At 41.6% G+C, this 20299-nt stretch overlaps 1 protein-coding gene across 6 annotated transcripts in view; it reads left to right on the forward strand.

The window, feature by feature from the left end:
* Window positions 1-20299, forward strand: part of AOPEP (aminopeptidase O (putative)) — a 337581-nt gene that overhangs the window by 255416 nt on the left and 61866 nt on the right. For all 6 annotated transcript variants that reach the window (XR_004914923.2, XR_004914927.2, XM_078061964.1 and 3 more), the window contains 2 exons: window positions 6204-6266; window positions 6681-6755. Coding sequence is in view for 4 of the 6 variants with exons in the window: in XM_078061964.1 (XP_077918090.1) it covers window positions 6204-6266; window positions 6681-6755 (138 nt within the window). In the remaining 2 variants the exon portion in view is untranslated. The remainder of the gene's footprint in view (window positions 1-6203; window positions 6267-6680; window positions 6756-20299) is intronic.

Below are 20299 nucleotides of genomic sequence, written 5' to 3' on the forward strand. Positions count from 1 at the left end.
ACGAAGTCTAGTGCTCTGTTTTGCAGTAGGCTCTCAATATGCTTGTTAAGTGACTAACCTGTCTCTATATCCAGCTTACATTCTTCTTCCCGAGGTCAAAACCTATTTCCTCTGGTTTCGATATCAAAAGAGGTAAAATACTCAGTTGGTTAACATTTTTATAGTAGTTTAGCACCATGTTTGTGTAATAGTGTATTTACTTTTGTTTTGTCTTTTAACAGTTCTTTTCCTTGAATTTTATAAGTAGAGTGTAATAGTACATCCTTACCTCCCATGCTTCACTTCTAAGTGTTTTTAATGGAGAGAAATATTAGAACCGTCACATTTTATCAGAACCTCTCCCTCTCCCCAAAAAAGTAAAAGAAAGTTAAAGAAAGAAAAAATAAACCCAGAATATTTTATTTATTCATACTCTTCTTTGCCCAAAATGGAGTTAAGACAGCTTCTAAAGCAAAATAGAGCATGATAAAAATAAATTAAAATATAAAAAGCGAAGAAATGTGAAAATAATAGTAGGAAAATAAGATGGGGCCAGGAATTAAATTATCATACAATATGCACCCCTTGAAGTTCTTATGCTTGGTTTAATGTAGGGGCACAGAATTTTCTAGAAGAGGGAAAAGGAATCTATTTGTAGTGTTCATGAGGTAAAACAAACCAGGTGCCTGAGTCCAGCTATTCCTGATGTTGATACCAGGCTCCCTGTGGGTCCTCTCAGAAAATTACTATTTAATGTAATAAACAATCCTCTGAAACTATCCTTACGGTAAACACTGGGATGGGTTTTATGGGCTGTTTCTTACAATGCACCTCAATAAAGGTTGATGGCTTCTTACCAGAACATAATGCGATAAAAGGACTTTCACAGAGCACCAGTAAGACGTCGTCCTGGGCCAGCTGTATGGTGGGGTCTGCTCTAATCCAAGAGGATCTTAGAGTATCTAGGGTAGGGGTTTGGGCAATCAGAAAAATCTGTAAACCTCATGACAGTTGATGTGTGTGTGGGAAGGGAGTAGGGGACTGTGAATGATTGTAGGTGTATTTTTTTCTAGGGAGCCAAAAGCTGATAGCTAATGCTTGATCAGATTCGCAGAGGGGATCTAGAAATGGCAGAGCTGAGCATGTTCCCTCAGGCAAGCTCTGTAAAAGTTTCTGAATAACAGTGAGTTCAGGGTTATGATGACTGAGAGGAAGAGGTTCTCTTAGCCAGCTCACTGCAGCACAAATGTGGGAAGGATTTCCTTTTTTGAAAACCATGCTTTATAAGGATTCCACTAAGAGGTCCATTTAGCAGGGCCAAAATCCTCTTGAGAAAGAAGAATTAGGCATTCATTCTAACACAGACACAAAATGGGCAATAATAGAAATGGTAATTTTTCTAAAATCAAAGATATCATAAAGGAATGTTACATTCTAAAAGGGTAGAGCAAAATTTAAAGACCTAGACATTTGAGAACTTTGACCCTAATCAGGATTACTTCCTTGTTATTATTTGCAGCTTAAACTTATCTTGATTTTTCATTTCCAGTTTTGTGTAGGTGTGTACTTTTTAATTTACACTCAATATATGTTGGCTATAGAGCTCTTCTGAAACCTCTCTACATTGTTTGGTATTAAAAGATCTTTTGACTTCTTATAGCGGATAGTTTTTCCTCTCCTGAGCCCAAGTGAGTGTACTTTGCCATCTGAGGCTGTTTGGACTAATTAAAGGGTTCCCCTTGTCCGCCCTTTCGGCCTTCTAGGTGACTAGGAAGGCCTGCTGCTGCTTCTCATTCCTCTGGATTGTAGCTCATCATGAAGCAGAAGCACACATCCATATTAACAATATGAAATTATTATCGATACCATATTCCAATGAAAGGAGTCATTTCCGGAGGAGGAGGGGGAGGTGGAGGAGGAGGAGGAGGGATTTTCTCTCTAAAAGTAATCTCCAGCCACTAGATAAAGTAACGCTTTTATTCTAAAGCAATGGCATTTTCCTTAGCCTCTGAAATTGTCTTCAGCTATTACAAACTGCATTGACAAGAAAGTCTCTTAAAACAACTTCCTTTCAAAACTTGCATCTCTACTAGACGAAACATTTTTTAAAACATACTTCAAATAGAAAACATCTGTTTTTAAAAGATAGCTTTAAAGTGCTTTCACCACTTTCTTAAAGATAGTTATTAAGAGTATCCATCCCTGTCTACAGAATTCCAATTTTATTTTTTTATTTATTATTTTTTTAAAGAGACAGAGCGGGATGGAGAAAGTGCGCATGCATGCAGGGAAGGGTGGGAGGGGCAGTGGGAGAGGAAGAGTTTGAGAATCTCAAGCAGGCTCCACACCCAGCACAGAGCCCAGTGGGGTGGGGGCAGAGGTTGGATCTCATGACCCTGAGGTCATGACCTGAGCCTAAATCAAGAGTCAGACGTTTAACCGACTGAGCCATCCAGGCATCCCCAGAATTCCAATTTTTAAAAAGTACTCTTCCTCCAGTTTTTCCACACCCTACCTTTATTGGGGTCAGCCCATGAAGAAAGGGAGATTTAGATAGGCAAAAGGAGAAATGTGTTGAGGTTATATTGAACACAGTAAAAAAGAATTAATATTTTTCCAATAAAATGGGCGCCTGGGTGGCTCAGTCAGTTAAGTGTCTGCCTTTGGCTCAGGTCATGAGCCTGGCTCCTAGGATCCAGCCCCGCATCGGGCTCCTTGCTCAGCGGGGAGCCTGCTCCTCTCTCTCCCTCTGCTGCTCCCCCGCTTGTGTGCTCTTTCAATCTCTCTCTCAAATAAATAAAATCTTTAAAAAATATTTTTTTCCAATAATTTTAAAATGTGTTACTATTTCATTCTAGATCAAATTCAGCTCCTAGCACTGAATTTTTGGAATACAGTTTTCATGATTAATAGAAGAGGGAATTAAGATCTTTATTTCTCATTTCTATTTTTATTTTTTTTAAAAGGTCATTTTAGAAGCACCCTGCAATGTAACTGATGTCCCATGGTCTCTTTCTTTAAAAACAAAATGCATAATTTTGTGCTTTTTACAAAATAAGGTATTTTAGTGGAGAAACAAACAGGAGTTAATTAGAAAGATCTTTATCTTGAGACTCTCCCCCTTGAAATTTCATATGCTGTTCATTCAGTCATTTGTTCCTATATCTTCCATTTGCTTACTTAACGTATTTATTTAGCATCTACTATGTGCCAGCGGTATTTTAACTGACTGGACCAAAATCAAGAACAAAAGAGACAGGATCTCTTTCTTCCTGGAGTTTAAAGTCCAGATGGGAAGATAGACATTCAACAAATTAATAATAATAATAAAAAAGCTGCAATAGAACTGTACAACACATAGTGAACCCTACTGTAAACCATGAGCTTTATTTAATAATGATGTATCAAATATTGGTTCCTGAATTGTAACAAACACACCACCCTAATGGAAGATATTAGTAATAGAGGAAACTGTGTGTTATGTTGGCATATGGGAACTCTGTGTGTTTTGCATAAATTTTTCTGTTATCTGCTCTAAAAAATAGTCTCTTAATTAAAAATAATTTTTAATAGCTCTAAAAGATAAGCAATTTAAAAGAAATAAACAGGATGCTATTAGAAGGAATAGTGGGGGTGACATAATTTGGAGTGGGGAGTAAGGAAAGACCTTTCTAGAGTTAAGGCCAAAACTAGAGAATAAGTAGGAGCCAGCCAGGCAGAGAAGAGAAAGAAGTGCATTCTTGGTAAAGCAAAGTGGTATCATTTGAACTACCTTTCAAAATACTATTCTGGCTTCTTGGTGTAGGATGGATTGTGGTAGTGGGTGTGAGGGTGTAAGAGTACAAAGGAAAGGAGTTAGGAGGAACTTAAGAGTGGACCATAGCTTTAATTACCTACTCAGAGGAGCAGTGACAGTAGGATTCTTTCCTTTGCTCAGCTTATGCCAGAAACCATTAGGTTCTCCATGAGCTGCAGACTAGGAAGAAAGGAGACTGTCACTGGCAGCAAGACAGGGTTCCCAGGTCTCAATTCCTAAGATCTTTCTAATGACTTAATGGGATTTTTAGCATGAGGAACAATTGTGTGTGTGTGTGTGTGTGTGTGTGTGTGTGTGTGTGTGTATTTGAGACTACAGTCAGATGAGAATTACAATGGAAAACAAGCCTTCAAGTACTAACTATCCATCTGTAATAACAGATTTTCATAGAAGTCTATATATGATTTAATTTTCAATAATTTTCTATTCCCACTACTGGATTGTTGGAATTTATTTTATTTTTTGTTTCTTTTAAGGCTACATGTTAAAATTGTTGATCAGTCAACAAAAAGGATACTTAAGGAAGGTCTATTTGGGGTGCTGTTTTAGTACATCAGTAATGAAAGGTTTTTTTATCAGAGTTCTTAGGGGTGGTAAATTCCCAAGGAAAAAAATTCTAGTGGGTGAAGAAGTGTCTACCAGTGATAGATTTCTATTGATTCTGGAACTGTTATTAGTAGCATGGAAGCTCAAATAGTTGGAGGTCTTATTTCCATTTGAAAGTAAGCAGCTCTGCAATTACATAATCCAGTTCATCATTTGTAACTTTTACCTGCCTCTGTATGTGCACTGGAGATGTGCAAGGCATTAACTATTTTTATACATTTGTTTTGCAGTGGAAAAATTGTATATGATAGTTGTACATTATATATAAGGAGATTCGATACCACTTCGAAAAATCTTTAGCAAATGAGCATGCATTTCATAGTACTTAGCTAATAATGATACAAAATGTCAAATATGCTTATCTAACTAGAGTTACATTTATTTATTTATTTATTTTGGTATTCATGGAAACACAAACACTTAAGTCAAGAATCCCCCATTTGAGCAGACCTGTTGTTTATTTTAGGACATATAAGTGCATCATCAATGTAATTTTAAGTAGTCCAGTTATGAATATAGGATGAAGGGATAAAATAAAGTTTTCCACTCTGATGTCTCCATTAAGAAGCTCCTCTTTGTGTAAAATACTCCGTGGCAAAGTTGCCTCTATTTAAAGTAGTGAGTTTGATCTTGGCTTTGATCTAAAGCTTTTGATCTTGAAAGAAGGATGGAGTAGCAATAAAGAGAGGGCAAGACAGATTTTCTTTAAAGAAATGCGATAAAGTTAAAGGGATGGTCAAGATCAACAAATACGAGTGCGACCCAACTGTTCACCCCCTTTCTGGTTCAGCCAACTTCTGATACGGCTGGGAAGAAAGCCTTTTGGGTGTCGGCGGAAAAATGTGGAGCATCGCAGACTTTTACAAACTAAGTGGAAACTATCCCCCTAATTATGAAGACAATGTCTCCTTTTAAATTCTCCCCAGTCGTTGTGGGGGTCCGCGGGCAAGGCGCGTGCGGCGCCGGCCGCGCCGAGAGCGCACAGGCTCCGTCGAGGCGCGGGTGGTGCGCGGGGCTCGCCTTTTACGCGCTCCGGGTTTCTCCCCCGGGAGGTCACCTGCCACCGCCCCGGAGTTCGGAGGGGCCACTGAAAAACGTCTTCTTGATGACGTCTAGTCCATTCCCGGAAAAAAAAGCCCACTAGGAAAGTTCCTTTCCGCTCCGCGAAGGCCATCTGGACACTTAGGTTTCTGACCCGAGAAGCGAGTTCGGCTGGCCGCGGGGGTGTGGGGGCGGCTTCTCGAGCTAAGCCCTTTCGCCTGCTCGCAACGCGGCCGAGAAACCCTTTCGCGGGTCTCCAGGGGTCCGCGGGGGCTGGGGGCTGGAAAGGTAAGGCATGTGCGCCCAGGTCGGTCCGCGCGTGGGAGGGCGCGGGAACGCGGGCGCGGGCGGGGCGCGGGGAGAGGAAGAAAGACGTTAGCAAAAAGAACAATAAAATTAGCCGGCGCGCCGGCGGGGGCGGAGGCGGGGGCGACCTGCAGGGAGGACGACGCGGCCGCCTATACCTTTAAGGCAGGCCCCGCCCCCGCCCCAGCGCCCGCCCTCCGCCCGCGCCGCCGCCCCGGCCCCGCGCCGCCCCGCCGCCCGCGCTGCGCCTTAGGTGTTGCGGGCCCAGCGTGCCCGCTGCTCTCCCGCGGGCCGGCGGGGCGGCGGGCGCTGGGCGCGGGCGGCGGGGCCCTCGCTCCCACCCTCACCTTCCGCGGGCGAGGTAGTGGGTCAGCGCGCCGAGTTGGTGGGGCGCGGGGGAGGGAGGCTGGGGCGGCTCCCGGGGTAAACTTGACTCTTTCCCCTTCCCCCGCAGCCGCTGCAGAGGGAGCGCCAGGCCGGGGCGGAGTGCGGGCTCGCGCGGCAAGTGAGCGCCGAGGTGAGTGCGGGAGGCGCGCTCCCCGCGCTCCCCTCCCTCCCTCCCTGGGGGCGGTGGGTCTGGCGCCGCATCCTCACCGCGGACTCCCCGCGGCGCCGACGCGCGACAGCGGTGGGTAAGATGGCCCCGTTCGGGGGCTCCGGCGCGCACCGGCGCGCGGGTGGCCGACCGGGCCGGTGACCGGAGGGCCGGGCCCGGGCGAAGGTCACGGCCTCGGCGCGCCGCACACCCGCGCGTCTCTTGAGCCCCCGGCGCTGAGGCCGCCCGGCGAGCCCGGAAGGTGCCTGTGGCTTCCCCAGGTGAAGCCCTGGAAGGCAGCGTCGCGAGGCCGTCGATCGTTTCTTTCTCACGCAGAGGGATGGCCCTCACGACCCGTCGTCGTGTTTAAATCGCTCTGTGGTTTTTGAACTTCAGGTCGAGAAATGGATTCGAGTGAACCGGAGACCCCGAAAACGGAAACGAAGGGAGGCTGAAGAAGTGTTTGAAAAGGTAGGGTCCCCGAAAGAGCACTGGGTGGAGTTCTTGAGAAATCTCCCCCTACGCCCCTGAGGACTTGGTCATAACAATAGAGTAGTAGTTTTTAAGTTTCAATTAAATGTACAGTAAGCCGTAAAATAACGTGGATGGTTATACAGAAATATTGGTTGATATTCTCTGATAATTACAGACATACTATATTCTCAGGAAGTAAGAGAATGATTCGCGATAGAGATATGTTTCGTGCTCATTAACTAGAGCAATAGGACATAAGCGGGTTCCATTATTATATTAGACCCGTTAATAGTAGTTATGCAGTTGTTAAGGTACCTCTAAAAAGGGGGGGTGTTCTGAATAAATTGCCCACAATATCAGGTTTCTGTGTTTGGTTGTGATAGATACAGTAGCACACTCACTCGTTTAGCCTTTAGACTTTAAATTAGAGTAATCTTAAAAATGGAGGGAGATGAAAGAAGTGATTTCTTTTGAAACACTAGGAGAGATTTTATTTACTGTAAAGCAAATGAGAAATTTGTTTTTTTTAATTTAGAATTTCAGTATGTTACTTTGCAGAAGTTTGGACTACCTATTTTCTCCTGAAATTGTGTTAAAACTTGATTTGTCATTGTAATAAATAATTATGAAATAATTATGAAATAAGGTAAGTAGTATGTTGTTTTCTGAATAATGTTTTACCAGTGTTACAGCAGATAAGATTATTGTTGCGTTGACTTAATTACTGTACTGTTTTTTGATTCTTGATAGCACCAAGGGATTAAAATAGATGTGTGTTGTTTTTCTGCTGCTAGAATGTATGATGAATCACTCCTGATTCTGAAGCCAAATTCTTGCTGATAGCATTGCTGCCAACTTCTCTGATGTGTTGCCTTAGTATGGGCATTGCAGCGTCCGAGAATGTGCACAAAGCACATCATAATGAAGGTGATTCCAAAGTTTCAGAGTGCATGTAAGGATACCAAGGACAGCTTCTAAGAGAATTGGGAAAAGAACTGGCCTAGGATCCTGGTCATTTGTAGGGAGACAGTCAGTCCATGAAGAGTGGTACTCCAGCCCTTACCTTTTTAAACAGAGTCATATCTGTCACTTAAGTTAAACAGTAATAGAAAAAGGTTTCATTTTGAATAGATTTGAGTTTTCTGACCATACCTCGGCATGCTGTGGTAGGTTGTGTTTGTTTAACTTTCATGCTCCAGGTGTTTTAAAAAATGTCTGTGAGGTGATGAATGAGATCATAAAATGTCCAAAGAAGGAAAAAGTTTTATGGCTTGCTTAACATTTCGAAAAAATATTTTCTGGCTATTATTTTTTTAAGCCAAAAAGATGATTACCCAAATGCACAGTATGTCACGCATGAATGAAGGGAAGCCCTTACCTTTATGGATTACTAGATACCATCACCCCCAAAATCTGAACTTGAAGTAACCACATGTGTGACACCCATTATCTGACCACTGCCTTCTGAGAATGAGAAGGAGGGAACTGAGGATTTCACCTCCCAAGAAAATGGGGTTCTTTGCTGAGCCTTTCTCCTCGATAGAGGCTGTGTGTTAGAGCTTATGAGCAGGGTGCACGTTTGACTTTTCTTCTTAGAAAACGTGGGCAGCAGTTTTAAAGAGGATACAGAAATAAAGTAGGTTGGGACCAACAAGCTGAACTTCCTTTCAAGGAGTGAAGCTTAAAGCTGACTAGCTTTGAGGGGGAGGTGGAGAGGGCCAGAAGATGGGAAATTTCAGAATTGGATCAGAGAATATTAATTATCAGTGTGTCTAGTCTTTCTTCCTGGCTCTGCATGGCAGCCAAGCCCTTTGCCCACTGTTTTGCCTCTGTTGCACCCAGGAAAGGGTTTGGAGCTCGCTGAGGCAAAGCAGGCGATATTTTCAAGGGCAGGGTGAAAGGGAGTGTAATCAGTGACCAAGGGCATTAGAGCGAGTTCTGAAAGGCTCAGAAGCCACCCTGCAGCGGGTAGCCAAGGTGCCGTACCCCGATTGCCCGAGTGTCTATTCCGAAATACAGAGCGAATTCTGTGTGGTAATGAGTATTTAAATCGAGGTCATGTGTTAATTTTTTGCTACGATTTGAACCTGTTATTAGTAGGAATCTCAGTAGTTAACTCGCTGTTGAGTTTCATAAATGTTCTTAAATGTCTACCATGCCACAAGTAGAAGCAAATGAACCTAATTTCTCCTTTTTAACTCATCCACTATCTTTTTTTTACAACGTTGAAATAAAACTATGGTATTTTCAGCTTTTATTCATTTTCTGTTACTGTTAACATGAGAAAATGAGTTTTAGTCATTTTTGGTAGGCATAATTTTAAGTCTGCCCATTGCCTTTATTTGCCTACTTTGTTTTTTTTGCCCCACTTCTCCCGCACGCTGCCCTTCCTCCATCCCCCCAGTCTCTGTTTACATCTTTCAGGCTCACGCAGGATTCAGCCCAGATGACTGAACTTGGTTAACTAGTCTGTGTTTAACTGTGGGAGGGTCGGAACATTTTTTCTCCAGTATTTACTGACTTGTGGAAAGCAGAGTCGTCTGACCTGCCTGAGGAAGGAAAACAGAGCAGCGGTGCAAGGCCAGAGTCTGGAAGCGGGCAACTGGCGAGGAATTATAGGTAGTGAATGTGATCTTACAGGAGATATTTATTTTCCCCCTTAAAGAAAATCTTGAAGGTGCTAAGTGGTCAGCACAGCCTGATCTATGGGTTGAGTTTTTCAGTGAACTCAGAAGGGGAAGCAAAACAAACTTACCCCGTTCTCAGCTGTGGGTTAAAATAACGAATAATGAAATAAAGTAAACTGGGGTGAGTGAGAGGTACCACCCGGAGAAGTGATTTAAAATGTTCTCCTGGCCTTTTCCTGGCTCTTCTGCTTACTGTTCAAGTCTCTCTCCACCCCCCGCCCCACCAGGTAGCTGTGCGGTGTTACAGGTTTTCAGCTCTCCTCTTCCTGAAGCTACTACGTCGGTCTGCCTGACGCATCTTTTGTCTTTCCTGACATTTACTTTCATTTTATTTTTCTCTTCACATCTTCGCCCCCCTTCCACTGGTGCAACTCAATTCCTTCCTGCTGGTTTTTCTTTCCTTCATTTCAAATGACAAAACTCACCTCTCTTTTGCTTCTGGTCCTCAGGTGTTTTCTCCTTCATTCTGATAGTCTTTCTTCTTCAGTTATTTCACATTCCTTTCCTTTAGTTTGAATAACTTGTGCAACAGAAAGGCAAGGAGAACATGAACAACCACACAAACAGCCGGGGGGAATGGATCGGCCTGCTCTGTGAGGGCTGCTGAGACAGTGGTGGCGGCTGACTGTGTGGTGTCTGTTTTTAAAAATAATGTTAATAGATGTTGCTGAATGGCTGTTGGTTTTGGAAGAGGAACGTAATTTTTTTTTCTGCTTTTATCTCTAACCGATTCAAAGATAAATGCAGATTACCCATCACATTCAAAGATGAAGGGATAATATACTTTTATAAATATACATGAAATACAAAGTTTTTAAATAGTTTTTTTTTGGAACTGGCCGGTTAGCTCAGTTGGTTAGAGCGTGGTGCTAATAAATAGTTTTTTTTTAAGGGTTAGTAATACTATAGTATAGAACAATAAATAGCATATAGGGGAAAATATATGAATGAGGTAGGATTCCTTTAGAAGAAGAAAATGCCAGTTTTCAGATTCAAAAGAGGCACCTGAAATCCTATTTCATGCATATGTGATAATGTACAGAGAATAAATTTTAAGATACTCATTTCTGGTCATCATCAAGTATATATGATGATGTCACAAGCATGCATTGGCAAACTTTCAAAACACTGAAAATTCAGTAATACTGAGGTTGGCTATTATTATTAACAATCCATCCTTTACGGGCGCCTGGGTGGCTCAGTTGGTTAAGCGACTGCCTTCGGCTCAGGTCATGATCCTGGAGTCCCTGGATCGAGTCCCGCATCGGGCTCCCTGCTCGGCAGGGAGTCTGCTTCTCCCTCTGACCCTCCCCCCTCTCATGTGCTCTCTCTCATTCTCTCTCTCTCAAATAAATAAATAAAATCTTTAAAAAAAAAAAAAAAAAAAAAAAACAATCCATCCTTTACATGTGTTAGTTTCCAAGCTAGTGGTCTTGGCGAGGGTGAGTGTGTCGGCCTGTGTTACGATTAGTCATAAGCAACACTAGGTACAAGCGGTTTCTAACAAAAGCACCTTTTAAGGTAACCTAATTGTTCTTTTCTGCCGGAACCTGAAAAACAATATTCTGTAGCATGAAATTGTTAAAAATTTTATGAAGTTTTCCTTGAACTATGGAGCGGAACATACAAAGATCTAGAAAGATGGTTGTGAAATGTGGACTTTATATCGTATTTAATGGCCATTTTAGTTGGAGCCAAATGATAAATTCTGTTTTCTAAGTCTTTGAGAAAACAAACATAGGCACTATTTTCTTTGTGATAATATGCTTCTTAGATTCTGGAGCATTTTTTCTCACTTTTATTTCATTTGCTCTTTCCATTTGTTTGATTCTGAACTGCAGTGATAATCTTGGTATGAATAATGATGTACACATTTAAAAAATTGTGTATAAAACCCAATTTGGTTTATGAATTTTGCCCCATTTATTGTTCCTTTTAAAATTTTTATATGTTCTAAGAAAATGCTTTTATTACAATTCTAATACTGAAATATTCAACATGTTAAAGGTAGGTACAAATTTTAAACTATTTAACAAAGTGCTTTACTGCTGTTTGTCTTTTGTGACAGAGGTCTGTTTTATATTAAGTTTATGATTTCTGGAAAACTATTTAAGACTAATAAAAATTATCTGGCTCTTAGTTGGACCTGTAACAGCAGACGGTGACGGTGTTAGGCTTGACTCTGGAGCCGTGAGGATACAAAGCTTGGCAAAATGGCACAAGATGAATTTAGAGAGGGCTGAACCAAGGGTCCCTTCACTTCATAGGAACTACACCACATTCAGCAAAATGGTAGGCTTCAGGCAGCCGCGCTTACGCAACTGAGGCAGCATTGGTGTTGAGTGGTTTCCCAGGCATTGGTGCCCTTGCTTCTTTTCGAAAATGCTCTTGCCCTGTGAGAATTCATAACTAGTCTACATTTATATAGCTGTAATCTCTTACAATAGCTTCATTGATACTTGATCTCCATAGAAAAGCTTTATGGGTTCTAATGAGTCACTGCTCGTGAGGCACCGGCCGCCCTCCCTGTCTGTGAGTGGCTTTGTGTCCTGTGTTGTACTGATTGTGCCTTTGGATGACAACTTACTTGAGTGATGGGGAGAGGCAGCGTAATTTATTAAAAGTAATTACAAAGAAACCAAACAAAAAGAGTAATTACAGCGCTGTTAATATGCAATTCGTTATTTTATTGCTGCAGTATTTAGAACTGGGTCTTACTTGTGGGTCACCCTTTTTTCCTTGTAAATCTCTAGCAAATACATAATTTATTAAATTCTCTGTACCCAGGTCTCAAGTTAGATCCGGTTTCACAAGATCTTGGCTTTTTCTGCCCCCCTCCCTTTTTTTTAAAGCTGGACCAAGGAAGAATTGCTGATAAAATGTATTTTTGGTAGCCTCAGGAAGGAAGTCTGATCTGTATGATTTTATACCATTAAATTTTCATCTGTTCTGTAGATTTATTTTTTTAAGAATCCGCAGTTGATAAAAAATATTCTGAGAATTCTGAGTGAACTGAAACCCCTTCCATTTTCGACTAGCACAACAGAGAAAATTAAAGTATAGTCATCCACTTACCCTCACGCACTTATTCACGTATTTTAAAAAGAATCTGTGAATGGAACTATTAATATAATAATAGCTGACACTTGTCATGTGTCAAGCCCTGTTCTGAGTGCTTTGCATGCATCCGCTCATGTAAATGCACCATTAAGGTAGTACTGCAAACCAGCAGGATGCTGTGAGGGGGTCGTAGACTGGGGCGAACGCTCTGAAAGGTGGTGAGGTCCAAACAAATCAAATAATTGCTGCAGAAAAGAATGCTTCAGGCAAGACTTAAAGAATTTTTTTTTTAACCCAAGCCATTGACAGCCTTAGACCACCAGCATAAAGCATACATTTCTAAATGAGGAAAATCCCAACCAGCGAGTATTTTGAAAACACTTGAAAGTGTGCAGATAATTACACTGTTGTTGATTTTAGCAGATTCGATGCCAGCAGGCATCAGCTCTTCTATGCCATGAAAGATGAAAGCCATTTTAATATAAACCATGAGTTTTGGCTGGAAAGGGGAGGCGGGCAGAGAACAATTTCATGACTTTTTAGTTTTATAGGAAGCATTAGTTACGTTCCTGTGATAGAATGCTTTACTTGGCAATTATTCTCATCTGAGGCATTTTAATGACCGCTGCTTTGTGCCTGGTATCATCTGGCACTAATAAGATGCGTTATCGTAGTAGCACCTACCGGTGTCAGCGTAGTTTAGGGCCTGTTACAGTTTCCATTCATCTTCTCTTTTAGGAGGCAGACACTATACCTTTAAATATAGCCAACCTGTATTTCATTTGTATTTCTGGGTGTCTGCACACAGCAGAAATGACACTCAAGCCTCGTATCTCCAGCACTTAGGAGGGCCTGATCACACGCAGCCTCGAAAAATACTTGTCGAATGAATTAGATGAATGAATCCCGCTCATGGCACTTAGACCTTATTAAGTCACACCTGGCTGTTATGTTTTTAAGAAATTGTAATGTCCCAGTTTTTATTTAATTATTTTGTTCTTTAATGATAGCAGTTTTCATGAAAGCACATTTGGTAGAGCTTTCCTGGTTGTTGTGGGTCATCTTGTTCATCCATTCTATACAGAGAGCTCAGAGCCAGGAAGGCCTGACCTTGGTCCCAACTCTGCCACCAAATTGTGTGCTCCTTGAGTTTGTCACTTGACTTTTGCTTTCATCTGAAAATCCTTTCATTTAATAGGCTAGTTAAGCCAGTGTATATTAATTATAAAATTAATGAGTATGTTTAGCATTGATTCTTTTATATAGTTTTATGATATATTTTTTTCTTTTGTCCTTTTTTCATATTTAGAAGGCTTGGATTTTTGTTCTAATGGTTACTTTGACATAATAATACATTTTGGTCTCTCTTCACTTTTTTCCCCCCTCTTGTCTATTGATTTCCTGCTGTGAGCAGTAGTGAAATTAGATATTAACCTTTTCTTGCCCCTCCTCTCTTTATTTTCTATCATGTGACATGAAATACTGTCTTTTTGCTTCCAGATAAATACTTTTAACATGGTCAACAAGCTGATGGTATCGTTTATATAGTCTTCCTATTTCCTCCCTTTCTTTGATGGTTGTATTAGATTTATGATGTCAGAGCATGTAGATATTATATATTTAATACCATATGCTTTATAAAATCACATAACTTTAATTCTGCAAGTAAATCTGTAATGTTCATCAGCCGCCCTCATACAACTGATCTTCGGGGATTTTGGTTTTTTGAAGCTAGTTCTAGAGTGGATTTCTCTGGAAGAGCGTGGGGCAACTATGTTTATTGAGTTCTTGCATTTTGTAAGTTTGTGCTCTTTCTATGTGAAGGTCAGTTCAACTAGATATAAAATTCTTGATTCACGTTTTTATTTTGAGTATGTTACTACATTGTCTTAGCGCTGGTCTCATTTCTTTCCCTCAGAGTGACCTGGTCTTTTCTCCCAGATTTTTTTTTTCTTTAAATTCCGAAAATGTTACTTGAATATGTCTCATTGTGGGTTACTTTTCCCAGTTGTCAAATGGCTTTTGACCTTTATTTTCCTCATTTGTAAAATGAGAATAATGGTAACCTTTTTTGCTGCTCAAGACAGTGGATTTGAAGACCAGCTAGGGTACTGTATATAAAGTGCTTTAAATTCATTTTACTTTCTTGTTACTCTTCAAAGTCCTGTGTTGTTAGGAACTCTAAAATTTAGAGTACTTCATTTTATGGCAGTCAGATTTGAGTTGGCTTTATATTTGTGAGAAATCTAAAGTGGATCCTCTGAAGTCTTTTGTCTGCATCTTAGCAGTATATAAATGCTCGCCAATTGCATGTGGTCAACAGGCTCTCTGGCCTAAAACCAGTGGTGCTTTCTGAAAGCCTCTCATGGAGAAAACTCCTTCTCTGTTTTATCTTTCATACACTCTTGCCTGAAATAGGTTAGTTTCCCCACACACAACTGGGTTTACATGATCATGGTTTGTGCACAGTGCAATATACAGGGAAAAAAAATTAAAGGACTCTGTTTTTCAGATAATGAAAGCCGAAAACCCAAGTCAGTTCTAATCAGCCAGCATGTTTTCTTGGATTTGTTGTACGTAAGACCTGTGTAAGAAGCTGCTGGAAAATACCAGAGAAACAGGAGATGTCATTTCTGGCCATAGGAGATAAAACACACACATCAAAGATCATTTACAAAGCAGCATGTGGATAAGTAAATTCAAACCAGTGTGGCATAAACTAAGGACATGAGTATATGATGCATTTTACCTGAGGCTACCCTGGACTCGAGTTTCCACGCCTGGGCCTTGTTTGGATAAAGCAACCCTTTACACATGCAGCCTGGAAGTTATGGTGGGAAATTGGGTAACTGAATTAACTGAATCCATTTTAATGCTTTTACCTGATTTGTAAGCACAGATAGGGGTTTGATCGACGTACATGTAAATAATGTTAGTGTCTTTATTTGAATATGTGATTTTTAAAAAATAAATTCATCCATGTTTTGCAAGTAAGGCTGGAACCTATCATAGAAATTCTGCTTACACTTGCAAATCAGGGTGATTTGAAAACCCAATGCTAGAAATATAATACCGCCTGTAATTCCATGTTAACACATTCCTTATTAAATTCTATATTTATTTGAACAATTTATTTACTAACTTCACCACATGTCCACAACATACAAAGCCCTGAATAAGGAGTACAGAAATGAATGGAAAACAGTCCCAAATGAGTTTACAGTTGAATGTAAAAAATTGTATAGAGTAGGAAACAGAATTGAATCCAACCTCTGTCAGTGGTACAAGTATGTCTACAGAGCAGTTTGGATCTCTGTAAGGAAAGGGGGTCCTCTCTCTGTGGGCTTTTTGCATTCTCCATAAGGCTTTTCCAGGATGATTCCAGGATGCAAATATTCCAGTTTATTCAGCTTTTGTTATTTTGTAGAATTGAGGATACCATCATTTCAGTTCTCAAAATTCTGATTGTCTTCATGAGAACGTACTGAAACTGGGAAATTAGTATTTCCCTTTGGCTCATGTGCAGTTGGAGGCCTGCAGCGAGTTCAGGCTACTTCTGGACTTGAGGATGTATAAAGTTTTCAATCTCTTCCACTCTGTTTTTTCCCTTTTATTTGCATTGTTAAGTTTTGGGGTTTTTCCCTTCGCTGAACATTTGGTTGAGGCAAAATGAGAAATGAGAATGTTTCAGAATTAAAGGTGGTGACTGCAAGTTCTGGAGTCCTTCAGTTTCCTCTTGTGATTTTTGAATGTTGTATTCTGTCATCAAAAAGCATCCCACTTGTTTTCAGCAGCACAGATTTAGCATGACCTCCTTTAAAAAAAAGTTATTAAAAAATAATTATATGCCCCTTTTTCTGTTGATGAGCACAAATAGACTCATCAAGTGGGCCACAAAATGGCATTAAGTGCATATCCAAATCCTTTAACATTTTACATCTCTATAAATCAAGAAATGTTTGTTTTTCAGGGTGTTAAATTCTAAATCATAGGTATGTGAAGGTTCAGACTTCATATATATGAAGCAAGAAAACAAACTGATTTGCAGTAATTAATATCAAGGAAACTGTAAAGTGGGGAGACTATGTAAAGTGGGGAAAGATTTTTTCATAGAAAAGGCAACAGTTGTCATTTTATGTGGCCTCATTTATAACTGAAAACCATAGAGTTAATTTTCTGTGGCAGTTTTCATTTGGTGTCCAAGAAAAATTCATGATCTCCGTGAGGAGCAGGAGAAGTCCAGGAGAACAGCGGGAAGAATCTGGAAGAGAAATAGCTCTGCGTTGTGTTCACGCACAGTTTGGTTTCTGAGTTTTTCTCCCTAACTGTCAGCTACAGGAGCTTTACTTTTCAGTGTTGAAGGCCCAGCTTTAACAGTGATTGCTCACAGTAACAGTGAAGGCTGCCGAGTGCTCCCACAGACAGCGGAAGATAGTGGTTCTGGTTCTCTCTTGTAGCAGCTGTACTGAGTTTTAGGTCCCATATCTTTTATATGCCATAAAATGCACCCATAGCCAGTTTCTTGAGTTTTAGGACACACAGTTTGTGCAGCCATCGCCACAGTCCAGTTTTAGAACATTTCCATCACCAGAAAGTTCCCTTGTGTCCATTTGTGGTCAATCCCCATCCTGACCCCCTAGCCCCAGGCAACTACTGATACGCTTTCTGTCTTTAGAGTTTTGCCTTTTCTGGAAATTTCCTATAAATGGAATCATACACACTTTAGTCTTTTGGGCTTGGCTTCTTTCATTTATCACCCCGTTTTGAGGTTGAGCAGTATTGCACATTTTGGTGTTTGCTCCTTTTTATGACAAGGTGGTATTCCATTGTGTGGATGTGCTACGTTTTGTTTATTCGTTTTCTGGTTGAGAGGTGTTTGGAGTTTTTGCAGGTTTGGCTTACTATGAATAGTGTTTAACTGCCTACATGTGGACATGTTTCTCTTGGGTAGATACCCAGGCCTGGCATGGCTTGGCCATAGGGTAGGGGTGTGTTTAACTTTCCAAGAAACTGCTCAACTGTTTTTCAGAGTGGTTGCAGCATGTTCTACCAGTGGTGCTTACGGTTCCCAGTTCCTGTGTCTCCTCATCAGCACTTAGAATTGTCAGACTTTTTTATTTTAGCCATTTTCATGGGAGTGGAACCGTGCTTTCTTCACTTATGCTTTTATTTCTTGTGAGGATCTGAAAGTATCTGTATACCCGAATGTGCTTTCGTCCTCCATTTTATAGATCAGAAGGCAGTAGAGTAGTCACTGGAAAATCTAAACGTCTCACCCAAGATTCCCAAATGAGTCACTGAGCCTAGAGTCCTCGTGCATCAGTTGGAGACGGAGCAGCCTGTTTTTTGTTCCAGCTCCTGGCTCCCTGTGACTCAGGCTCCTCTCTGTCCTCATAGCCTTGTTGGGTGTGGCTTTCTTTTGATCTTTGTTGAATGAGCCATTCTTACCCTCTCTGGAATTTGGTCTGATGAAATCCCGTTGTTTTCTGTGGAGATGTGCTAGTGTCTTGGAGAGGTGCTCCTTAGCTGAGGTCCACAGGCCTTGGGTGGCTGTGCCAGCACGTGTCATCCTGTCAAAGGGGGTAGACCCTCGCCTCACCGGAGCGCTGGGGGAGTTAGGTGAGGTGACTTACCGAGACAGCTGGCACGGACTAAATAGTTAATATGTTTTACAGCACCTCGTCCAATGCCTGTGAAAGTCGACTACCTTCTGACGTGGACAGTAAGACCAGTCTTTTGGGTTTTTCTTCTCAGCGATCGTGAGATAGGAGAGCGTTCTTAAATTTATTTACTAATTAAGAAAAAAAAATTCAGCCATGGTTTCTTACTGTTCTTTGGTGGGCAGCAGATGTAGCAGTAGTACTTTTACAGATTTCTCTGTTTCACCTGTCTTCTGGCTTTACTCTAGAAGACTCATCCTGTTTCTCGGAGCTACTGTAGCATTTCGTCAGCCCCTCCCTCCAGTTTGTCCAGACCGGAAGCTCTCAGAGTGCTCTTGTGGCTGTAAGATCTGTAGTCTACCAAAAGCTCCATTTTAGATCAATCTATAATCATTTCTTGCTCTCAGTATGTCATTGCTTTTGCATCTTGAGGCCAAACTGTTTTGATGTGAAGTTCCTTGGAAGGCTGGCGGAGCTTATACAAATGCCCAGCTAATGAAAGGCACTTAATATGGGGCACATCTCGCCCTCCATGCTCACTTTGCAGGGCATGCCTGGTTGAAGGGAAGCTTCCAGTTACCTCTGTTACCTTTCGCTAGACAGGGTTGCAGTGTTTCACTTATTTCAGGACAAAAAGTGAATTCTAGTACAGGTAGTTTGTGAAATAATTATTTTCTCTGAAATGATTCTTGGTCATGTTGAGTTTCTAAATGTTAAAGGGAACCTGGAGAGGGGCCTGGGTGGCTCAGTCGGTTAAGCGTCCCGACTCTTGATTTAGGCTCAGGTCATGATCTCAGGGTTGTGAGATTGAGCCCCATGTCGGGCTCTGCACTGAGCGTGGAGCCTGCTTAGGATTCCCACCCCCCCCGCCCGCCTCCCCATGCTTGTTCTCTCCCTCCCTCTCAAAAATAAATAAATAATAAAGGGAACATGGCTTTTAGATCTCTGAAAAATCTCCTCTTGGTCTTATGCTGTTGCACAGAACGTGGGGACGAGCTAAAAGGTTGAGAACTTCAGAACATCTAACCACCACCACCAAGGAGCTGTCTAAAATAACTGCTGAAGTTCTAAGTCAGGCACCTGGAAGGGGTGTGTTAGTGGCTGTAATGTTAAAGCTGCTTGAGGTCCTAAACACCTGAGTGTGCCGGACCGCAAGAGAGGAAATGAGGGGGGAAATGTCACGTGGAAAGTTGACAAGTCAGGTTTCACTTTAGCACTTTATTTGGGAGGTTGTATGGGACTGAACTGTTAGACTCAGGGAAGACCTTACAGCTTCTTGAAGGCCAGCCTTTTTCTTACATGTGAGAACATGGAGGCCCCGAGAAGCTTCGGGTCCCAGGCTGGAGTGCTGCCCTGGGACCAGAGCCCAGGTTCCCCCCCCCCTTTTTTTTTTTGCTCTTTTCAGCTGGGCAGTTTCCCAAAGCAGGGTGTGGAGGCAGAGCAGCCTTGGGTTCCAGGTGAGGAGAAATGGGTCACACTGGTCTTTGTTATGTTGTAGGGCGTGGACATCTGAGGGAGGCCCAGAAAGAACGTCTGAGAGACTTGGGATGTCCCTACCAGGTCATCCCTTGTCATGCAGAAACACGTGCAGAGTGAGGGCCTTTTCCTACTGGACAGAGGCTTGGTGAGGCAGGGGCTGCGTCAGATTTTGAGGGCTCAGTCATTTCCGAGCACGGAGAAAGACTTCATGGTGAGGCAGCTGGGTGTCTGCAAGGACTGATGTGAAATTTTGCTTTTCATGTTAAATTAGTGACTTTTACAAGGCACAGATTATTTGAATTTTTGTGATCCTTATCATAGTCCAAGCAACTGCAACATGAAAATGTTGTGGTAGTTTTTCAATCAAATGTGAGTGTGACCAGATAATTAGTCATTTTATTTTGTATTGCAGCAGGGGTACACCCACAAATGCCTTTTCTTCAGTCTATGCAGATCTCTTTTATGGTGATGTTATTTATTCTAAAATGCAAGGCTGCTTTCCATGTTTACACATATTCCTACCTTGCTGTATTGCAAATTTAGAGTTATATTTTTCTTCAGTCTCTCTCACTTGGCTCATAGCTTACAGGCCAAATCAAACCACCTTCACCCCCAAAAGCAGTATTGATAAACCTAATGCTGAACTTGGATTATG

The sequence above is a fragment of the Halichoerus grypus genome, chromosome 14 (genome assembly GCF_964656455.1).
Source record: "Halichoerus grypus chromosome 14, mHalGry1.hap1.1, whole genome shotgun sequence".
Classification (NCBI taxonomy): domain Eukaryota; kingdom Metazoa; phylum Chordata; class Mammalia; order Carnivora; family Phocidae; genus Halichoerus; species Halichoerus grypus.